Raw genomic sequence first — 10,512 nt, 5'->3', positions numbered from 1 at the left:
GCTGTTCTCATGGGTCCAGGTTGTTGTGTATTAGCGGCTGAAATATTTCATAGAGAAAATCCTCTGTTGGGTGGAAGTGCAGAAATTGGGAATGAAATGTTGCCCTGTGGTTCAGTTACAGCAAAGAAGCTGTGTGCCAGTTGTACAAAGTGCCTGTCTCTTCCACTTTCTGCTATGTGAATATGGCACACACTCTTGTAATAGCATCCTCAGCCATTTAGTTGTCATGAGGCTAAAATTGCAGACATGGGAAAGAAAAACTTGAGTGCCCTGAAGGTAAGACAGCATAGAAACATCCTGTCTTATGTGGTGTGTGTGTGTGTGTATATATGACATGTGTAATAATTGCAGCAATAGCCTGGATGAGGAGTCTTGTTACTTACATTGGCATATAGCCTCTTAAGATGGGATGCATAGATAATGATGATTTTCCTGCAATGTGGAGAGGTAATCCTTCATGCTAGAACCCTCACGCTTCACAGGCAGGATTTTTGATCTGTCAGTCATCCTTATCACTCTAAGAAGGAGAGCTAGTCCCACCTTCCCAGTTTCTTCCTGCCTCAGCTGAAACCGGGACAGGGCTTTTTGTGCTCTGGTGGCTTTGGCTTTGGGGATCAGTTTTCAAATAGAATTTCTCTGGTTTTGGGAGGGTCAGAAGATCTTTATTTGTATTGTGCCATCCCACTGACCATGGTGACGGTCAGTCTCAGCTTAATTTTTTGCCCATTACTGGGACCAAACATCTCCTGATGCTTGGCTAGGCAGGTCTGTGAAGGAGTGTTATACCATCCATTTAATTCAAACTTCTTTCTTTAGTCTCACTGTCCCAGATCAATATATAAGTCCTCTCAGATGCTTTGAAATATGCATCTGCTTCAGATAAGGACCATAGAGCCAGGATAAATTTTTGTCCTTTTACTTTCTATTCTTCTTGAGGATCAGTTTCTGAGAAGAATTTCTGCACTTTGTTGGTTAGGAGACTTATAGCTGTGCCCCCTAATGGGGATGGTCAGTCTCAGTTTCATAGAAATGGTTTGCAGTCCCACACTCTCCCTTGCTGAGGAGTTGATAGTTGATTGCATGATGTGGAAAGTGCTTTCGGGGCTTGGAAAGGAATGGATCATTCTACCCTTACTGGGAGACCATGATCTGGTTCACTCACTCACTCACTCACTCACTCACTCATTCTGTGGAGGCCCCTGGAGAATGTGCTGTTGGTTCACACTGCAGATCTGACTATGCTGGAGAGCTGTCAGGTGCTGTGGCAAAGGTGGCTCCAGCTTGTATTTGTTGCCTACTGAAGTGATGAAGAAATTGAAACTGCCTGTTATTGATGCTTAAGAGTATAGAAACTTGGACAACCATTTGCGCAGGTCTCATGAGGCTCCTGCTCTTGCCATTGGAGCTGCTTTGGTGACCTCCCTGTTTATGTGGGTTGCTTTAATTGGGCTAAGGACCTACAGTTCCAATAAGGGATAAATAAACTGGCTAAGGAAGAAGAGAAGCCCTTTGTGTTTTGAGCTCAGTCCTTATGAGGGTATAGACCTCAGATTTTGACAGAGGGAATATAGGTCTTTCAGATTACACTGGAGTTTTTTAAAACAAACCTGACAACAGCAGTCCTCTGGGTTCAGAGATCGTTCCACTTTTTTCAACAAACAGAGTGGAAAGTCCAATGAGTATACCAAAGTATACCAGTACTTTGATAAACTGTTGGTCTGTGCACCTTCTCTGGATAAAGACAGGCAAGTTGTGCAGGTCATTATTGATTGTCTGGAGTTTTACAGGTGAAAAACTCCAGTTTCTGGTCAGGAAAGCATTGGGGCACACATCATAGCAACTGATGGTGTTAACCCAGCTGTTGGGGTTGTTTAGACTTAGTTCTTTGGCCAGGTTCCATGTGAGGTAACTGCAATATTTCCTTCTGCCCCATGTGGAGGAGATTGCACAAAAGTGTCAGCTGGATCTGCGTCTCCCTGCCTACATGGTGAGGTTTTCCCTACTTTGGTGGCTTTCAGAGGTTTTGAGGAAGAATCCAAGAAGAATAGTTGTCACAACAGATTCTAGTTTGCGAGATGGGAGAAGTACACACTGCAGTGGCCAGATGGTGCAGGGCTTATGGTCCTCCCAGTAAGCTGCTGTTGGACGTTCAGGGCAATTATGTTTCTAGATAGGCAACATGACTACCAAAGCCACACAAGCAGGCAAAGGGGAACACAATCACGGACACTGGTGTGAAAGATGTCTCACTTGATGCAATGAGGGGAATTCACCTTCAGTCATTCAGAAGGGAGCGTCTGAAGGGCCAACTAAATGGTTATGCTCGTTGGTTAAGCAGAGAGAGCACTCCAGTGGTGGTTTCTCAGGAATTTGGGCAGAGGGAGCGTTGGCTTTTGATAATCTCATGATGACTTGGCCAAGGATATTGTGCTACTCCTTTTCTCCAGTGGTGATATTGTCCAAGTTGTTATGGAAAATAAAGATGGAGAGGGTGAAAGTAAATTTGATAGCACCCAGGTGGCCTCATCCTTAGTTTTCTCAGATATGCAGGTTTAGGACAGTTGGCCTCTACCATTTTGGCTGGGCCTGCTGCATCAAAGAGGTCTGTAACTGAGGCTGGTTACAATTACATGCTTGGAATTTGTGTAAGAAACATTTGTAGCTGAAAGGTATAATGATGATATGATTAAGACCACCCTTGTAGTTAGAAGACTTCCAATAAGATCTTGTATAAGTCTGCTTGGAGGGCTTTTTGTAGATGGTTTTGGTGTAAAGGGGCGCACCCTCAAACTGCTGCAGTGGGGCTGGTTTTGGTCTTTCTTCAAGCAGATTTGAATAAGGACCTCAATATAAATACTCTTAGGAAACATTTCTTGGCCATAGATTATATTTGAAGACTCAGGATGGCAAACCACTCATATCTCATCTGCATGTGTTTTTTGGAGGGCATGTCTGTGCTTCAGCCAGGAACAGTCCCATCACTTTATTTTCTGGAATCTGCATGTAGTTCTGTGGGCTTTGTTGAAGGCTCCTTTTGAACCCTTGAGATCAGTGGATTTGAAATTTCTCAAGTTGAAAATTTTGGTTTTGGCTATTACTTCGTCTCACAGAGTCTCTGAGTGCAGGGCTCTGTTAGTCCACAAAGCTGTCCTTTATATAGATTCCTTTTGTTTTTAAAATTCTACTTAGATAGAAGTAAGGATTTTTGTAAACCGGACAATGCGTTTGTCTACTAAGGGCCAACTGGTGCCTTTTCCAACTTGTCGCATTGGTTGCATTGAGCTGCCTTATGCACACAGTTCGAAGCTGGTTCCAGAAGGAATTCAGGCACATTTCATTTGCAGTACTACCACTGTTGCATGATGGAGCACAACAGAATCTTTGTTGGGGATTTGCAGAGCAGCCACTTGGGCTTCCGCATTGTCTTTTGTCAGATACTACAGGATTGACAAATTTGCTTCAGCAGGCGTTTCCTTTGGTAGGTGTGTTCTGCAACAGGTTGTGCCTATGCAGTAGGTTGTTAGCTATCCAGGTAGTGTGGTGACTGCTTGTGTAGGCCCCATCATGAAGGATTACCTCCCTACACTGCAGGAAAACAGAATATTAGTACATACCATAAAGCTTCAGTTTCTGCATACCATCCTAGTTGGTGGAGTTTGTCTGTTTTAAGCTGCTGGAGGTATATTTTTTATTTGTCTGGGGCTTTGTCATATCATTACTGGGAAAGTGGAATTGGCCCTCCCAGTAAGAGCGATAATGATGATGGACAGATCAGAAGCCTTACCTGTGAAACACAAGGGAAGAGCAAGACCCAGCATGAAGGATTTCCTCCCCAGAACAGCAGCAAAGAAAACTTCACAGTAAGTACCAATGTTCTGCATTAGGAGACTTGAAAGCTGCGCAAGGGAAACAAAATGGCGCATGTGCCCATGGCGCACCCATGGCACTACGCCACATGCAGGAGCCCGTTTATTGTCAACGGGGCTCAAGCATATGCGCTATTTACTTTACATGGGGGGGCAGATCGGGCACACTGGGCAAGGGCGCACCGTATAACTTGATGTACTTGACCTTACTATTTATAACCATTTATAACTGGATATTGATGCATTTAACAGAATTTCTAATAGTATATAGTAGTTCATCAGAGCAGCCTCTGTAGCATTACCTCTGTTCACAAGGGAAAAAATAGAAATGGAAATTTCTTTTTTAAGAAGTAATGAACTAAAATCTGAAATATAAGAGAACAGATGTTTTTTTTAAAAATGAAATGCTGAAGAGTGTTAAATATCAAATGCCTTTTGATATAAATTAACGTATTAGGTTGGAGCCAAAACAAGTTATTCACATTTAGATTACACTGAGATCAGCGTGCAAAGTTAATTATGACTAACTCAAATTTCCATTGGATGAGTGGAACCTAATTTTGATTAATTTACTTTAGATCCAACCCATTCATTTATACTAATCTCCATTAGAAATAAATAGCTCACATAGAGTGGGCCCAAGATCTTGATCATTCCTGGTGAAGCAGAAAGCACTGCTGGCGGTGGGGGATTTATGCAATTTTCTTGATGCCTGTTTAGCACAAACATTCTTCCTTGCCCCCCATCTTATACTTGGTCTCTGACCTTAGAATCAAGCATTAAAGGAATTACTGGTGCTACAGAGCTGGGCCTCAAGTGGGAGGCATACGTCAGGTGTCTGCCATAACCCCCAGCTTACTCAGAGCCATAGCTACTAATGCTGTTCATCACTGCTTCTGCTCTTCTGTTCCCATAAAAACATCCTGAATGCCTCCCGGTGCAATTTCTGAACCTGTCAAACCTCTTGTTCTATGCTCCATTAGTCAATTAGTTTGGCTGAGAAGGTCCTAGTGGTCACGTATGTTAATTGTAGTGAACAGTTTATTAGAACGTGACTTGCATGGCTGAAATCCAACTCAGTGCTCAACTGCTTACATCCAAAACACTACTGGCCATTGGTTTTGTGCTTATTGTTTCTCCTTGACCCAAAACAGATGGACAAAATGATGCTGCTTCAGGCCGTGCTGGGGTGTGGCCTGAAGCTGTGCTGAGGCCATGGCAATAAAAAGGAAACATGATGTCCAGAACTGGACACAATATTCTAGGTGAGGCATGACCAAAACAGAATAGAGTGGTACTATTACTTCCCTTGATCTAGACACTATACTTCTATTGATGCAACCTACAATGACGTTGGCTTTTTAGCTGCCACAACACACTGTCAACTCGTGGTCTACTAGGACTCCTAGATCTTTTTCACATATATTGTTGTCATGCCAGGTATTCCCTATCCTCTATCTGCATTTCATTTTTTTCTGTCTAAGTGTAGTATTGTACATTCTTCCTGTTTAAATTTATTTTGTTAGTTTTGGTCCATCTTTCTAACTAAGTCATTTTGAATTTTGTTCCTGTCTTCTGGGGTATTAGCCACCCTTCCTAATTTTGTGTCATCTGCATGCCCTATATTCCGTCATCCAAGCCATTGATAAAGATGTTGAGTAGCACTGGGCCCAGGACAAAACCCTGTGGCATCCTATTGGTCACTGCTTTCCAAGATGAAGAGGCGCCATTCCTGAACCCCGTTTGGTTTGGCTGGTTAACCAATTACAAATCCACTTAACAGTAGCATTACCTTGTCTGCCTTTTACTCGTTTGTTCGCAAGAATATTTTGGGGGACCTTGTCGAAGAGCTTACTGAAATCAAGATATGCTACATCCACAGCATTCTTTTCATCTACCAAGCTGGTAGTTTTATCAAAAAAGGGATAAGATTAATATGGCCTGACTTGTTTTTGAGAAACCTATGTTGACTTTTTGTGATTGTGGCATTCCTTTCTAAATGCTTACAGACTCTTGTTTAATCATCTACTCTAGAATCTTCCCTGATATTGATGCCAGACTAACTGGGTGGTAATTGTTTGGTTCTTTTTTTCCCTTTCTGAAGATGGGGACAACATTTGCCCTCCTCCATTCTGTTAACATAAATATTGGTGGTAGTTTTGTATCCAGTCCAGTATGTTCTTACAGTAACTTACAACTGGGACAGACAATCCATACAGACTATTCACACATTTGTGTTACCTTGGTATGGTAGAGCTGATGAAGATGTATTCGTGAAGCAGACCTGTAAAATGCACACAAGCAAAAATCACTGTATAACCTAATTTGTCCCATTCTGGAAAACCTCTTGGACCTTGTGCAAGAAGACTGTCAACCTATTATGGCAAATGTCATTTATCATTCAAGATTTTCTGTCAGATGATAAGCACCAACATTTATGCAAACTCTGAGGATATTACAAATAACCTTTTAAAGGGTAGCATGCAATTTCCCTAGTGAGAGGAAGGGTAGTGTCAACAAGAGGTGAAAGGATGAGCCAACCTATGTTTAGAATTTCTAAAAGCTTTTGGGAGACTGCTGCTGCATTTCTTAGCAGATATGTGCATATGATTCATTTATCACACGCTTCCCACCAATTTCCCAGAGGAAATCCAGAATAATTTGCACATACAAGCAAACCCAAAATATCCTCTGCCTTGCTCATCTTACCAAGTAGTATTGACTTATGCTGAATAAGACCTCTTCTCCAGTGTTAATAAGGTTGACAGCTCCTTCAACTCACCCTGGATTCTTTGAGGAATACAATTTGTAGAGAAATACTAAACATCCTGCAGTTTAGCCTGAGCTGCTACATGGAAACAAAAATTGAATGACTCCAGGTTGAGCTCTCAGAGACTGCAGTGTTAGTCTAGAGACGAATCTTTCATTTTCTTCAATGCACAAACTAGACATAATTATGCTGTGAATGTTCCACACTGAAAGCTGTCTGTCCACTTACTGCGGTGTGTGGGCCAAGTCTATTGTATTTGGCTGATCATTTGTTTCCCACTCAATAATTTATGGTTAGTGTATGCTGTCCAAACCACCTACTTTAATCTTTTCCAAGTCTGGGTGGGATTTCTCCTGAGATGATGGAAGTATTTTACCAAAGGTAGGCATGGCCTCAAATTCTCATGTATAATGCAAGCAATTTTGTGACTATAGAAACAAAACCTCTATGAGTAATTGATGTGAAAACAAAAGAGTGTTAAAAGTTGATAGAAAAGGTGACCAACTTGTTCAACAATGACAGAACAGAAGCTGTTCCTGCAGTGCAAGTACAGATTAATTTCCAATAACTGCAAAGATTTTAGCATCCATGGCCAAGGAGAACAGTGTAGCTTGGGTTTTTAAAAATAATAATAATCCAATTAATGCTGGATCTAGATCTAGAAATAGATTTATTTAACAAGAACTTAACAGTAAACATATATACAATATCATTACAGAAAACCCTGTGTTTTTAATATTCACAGAAATAGCCAGTTTTGTTCCAGTTTGAGAAGAGAAGAAAGAAGATAAATTTGGTGATGTCGAATGCAAGGCTCACAAGCTAGCACCTCCTTTGGAGGTAGACCCATACCAATACTAAAACTCAACCTGCCCCAGGCAGTGAGGAACTTGTGCGCCAATCTTTTGGGTTCACACTTGCACCGTGCTTGGAAAAAAAATACTCCACATGATTTCCCCCCCCTTTCGAAGACTGTGATAAAACTGTATAATGTAAGTTTGAACACTGCTGCCCTTGTGAGAGATTTCAGTTATCTAGATTCCAGCCTAAATGTGCATTCCTTTTGTAATATGGCAAGGTACAAATTTTTATAATAACCTCTGTTTTCTATAAATTTATTCTTAACAAAATAATGATTGGCCAGCCATCTGTAGTGTGTTTATCCAAAACTTTCCAATTTAAAAAGAAAATGTATTTGGTATCAAAATGGACTAGCCACTGGCTGCAATTCTCTGGCTACTTAAAAAGCCAGTGTAAGGCTGTGATTTCTAAGCACACTTGCTTGGAAGAGATGGACTGGAATTGATGAGACTTGCTTCCAAGTTAATGCACACAGGAGTAACAATGAGAACAGATGTTGCACCTGTCGTGGGGATACTGCTGTGAACAATACCTTGCCCCTCTACTGTTTAGGTGTTATTGTATGGTAAATCTCCTTGCCCATATCAGCATCAGCCAATGCCCTGATACAGCAGAATTTAAAAATGGTGCTGTGTCTCTGCAGTGAGCATCAAGGGGATGCTGGTTTTGGTAGCAACCCTGTGGAGGGTACCATAGCTGCCTACATTAAATTGCTACTTTCCTAAAAGATTATCTCTCCTGCATGTAAAATCCTAGTGCCATTGCTTTCAATGGCTGAGACTTTAGAGAAACTAGGATTTCCCTTTGTGTCCTCTGTATCTGGCATACAGTACTTCAGAGGGAATAAGCTGTCTTTCTACAGGCCATGATGGAGTTACGTGAAGACAGGTATATCTGCTCTGTTCTGCTGCTACAAAGAAAATCGGCGATCACTGTGGCTCAGGGTTAATCCTAAAATACGTTTGCCGTTACCGTTGTAATCCTGTTGTCCCTTCTGATCTGCTCCATTTACACATTTATAAAGAAATGTTCACATCACAATGCTTCTCTGAATATACAATATTTTAATATACATATAAAAATATAGCCCTGCTGTGTATATACTTACAACTCTACACAATATCCTTTTCCCCATCACATCCTCTCTATAAAGCAGGATATACCCTGATACATTTTCAGTTGTTGTTGTTGTTAAACCTGTGTACTGAGAAGCTGCAAAAGCATTTATTCTTAGAAAAGCAGCCACTGAAGCCTCTTGAGGAGGGAGCATTTCCGTAAGACTCCCTCTTACGCTTGAGAAAGGGAAGGGGCAGAGCAGGAGAGTCTGAAAAAATAGACAGGATTTTTTCTTTTAAGATTAATCTGACAAAAATATAGACAGTGGCATAAATCCTGGCTAGTGGACTGTCACTCAGTGGTGATCCCAACCTCCCTTCCTCCCCGCCACAAGGCATTGCCTTAAATAACTGGCTCAAAATATGCAAATCCAACACAGAATTTTTGTTCTAAACTTTGAATAGATAAATAAAAGTTTAATAAAAGCTCCTAGATGCCTCTTGCTTTACAGAAACTTGGCTGTCGTTTTATCCATACAGTAGAAAAACAGTAGAAAGGCAGAAACAAGCCCTCCCCACGACCACACATTCACATTGGTATACAACTTCAGAAAACCTTTTCATTAAAAGGACATGGAATGCTAGTAGACAGACAGACACACTTCTATCTTTTATTAGCTCTGCTCTAAGGAGCTGCAATAGACGTTTTCTCTGATGGAAGACTGACTTCGATCTATGCAGTCTGTCGTGTAAGTTCTCTCTCAGTCATTGGTATTGAAAAGCATATGCTGGGTTAAAAACAAAAATGTAGCAATCAAAGTGGTAAGGACACTTTGACCTTCATTTCATATAGCCCCGATGCTTAATGTGTAGTAGCAAAGCCTCACTGACAATGTTAAATTCCAGAATTGAACTTGCTCTCAAGGAGTAATAACACAGATTCTTTTTCCCCCTTAGTTAAACAACGTAACGGGAAATGCTATTGCACCTGGGTAGACCGAAAGCCTGTGTCTGTAACCAATGCCACTATGACATCTAGTGGCACACTTGTGTTAAGTCCCACAATCGCACATAGGAGGGAGCTCTCTGCTCCTTGTTCACCAAAAGGTGAGTATGATTTTCTACATTCAATGTAGAGATTACTGTATTTGTAATTTTAGACCAGATGTTCGTCAGTTGCACTTCTTTGACCTTTCTCTCCAGGACAGTTTCTTGTTCTTGCCTACTTTCAGCAAGAAACAGAGTCTGGTATCCATGTTTTTGTTGGCATCAACCGCTCTGAATGTACTTTTTTATTACTACACAGCCATGCCGGAACACGGGACACGGCATATTGGGTAGAAGCGTCCATGTGTTTGTCTTGGGGTCATAGGCTTCCATGTTTCCTAGTGCAGGTCCTTCGCTACTAACAATCCCACCAGTGGCATAAATTTTTCCATCAAGAACCACAGCACTGTTAAGAGAAAGGAAAGGAAAATGCAGTTAGTGATTTTTTAAAAAAACAAAGGATGTGCTACATTTTATTTATCCATGCTGCTGTTTGGAAGAAACGCTCAGGTTCTGCCTCCTTTCCAAACAGAAAAAAACCAGCAACAATAGTAAGTGCTTCCAGGCTTAATGTACTTTTATTCTCACAATGTTCCTGTGGTGAAGAAAGGGCTTTCAAATCGAAGATGGAGGGAGCATGTACCCCTGATGACCCACAGTTGGGCATGAATAACACAGGCAATGTTTATGTGGCCAGGGATGCTTCATGCCTGTATCAGTCTATATACAAAAACAGAACACCAAGGTCAGCCTTCTTCTGTACTCACTGCTGTGTTTCATTGGAGGCATCCCACTCTACTAGCAGTTGCAACTGGCAGGTTGGCTTTACACCTCACACGCTTGCTTGCTTTTGAAAGAATAAAGTATGTGGTTTCAAAGTGTGGGTTATGGAAGCATGTAAATATGGCCTTTT

At 41.4% G+C, this 10,512-nt stretch overlaps 1 protein-coding gene across 1 annotated transcript in view; it reads right to left on the bottom strand.

Moving 5' to 3' along the window:
- Nucleotides 1–7,287: 7,287 nt before the first annotated feature.
- The window catches only part of KLHL29 (kelch like family member 29), a 401,354-nt gene continuing 398,129 nt past the window's right edge, over nucleotides 7,288–10,512 (bottom strand). Inside the window, exon 14 of the mRNA XM_042440747.1 lies at nucleotides 7,288–10,005. Coding sequence (XP_042296681.1) covers nucleotides 9,822–10,005 — 184 coding nt within the window. The 3' untranslated portion in view covers nucleotides 7,288–9,821. The remainder of the gene's footprint in view (nucleotides 10,006–10,512) is intronic.

This window comes from Sceloporus undulatus, chromosome 1 (assembly GCF_019175285.1).
Source record: "Sceloporus undulatus isolate JIND9_A2432 ecotype Alabama chromosome 1, SceUnd_v1.1, whole genome shotgun sequence".
NCBI lineage: Eukaryota > Metazoa > Chordata > Lepidosauria > Squamata > Phrynosomatidae > Sceloporus > Sceloporus undulatus.
Note: the sequence above shows the minus strand (reverse complement) of the source record. Positions and strands in the feature narration are given on the sequence as shown.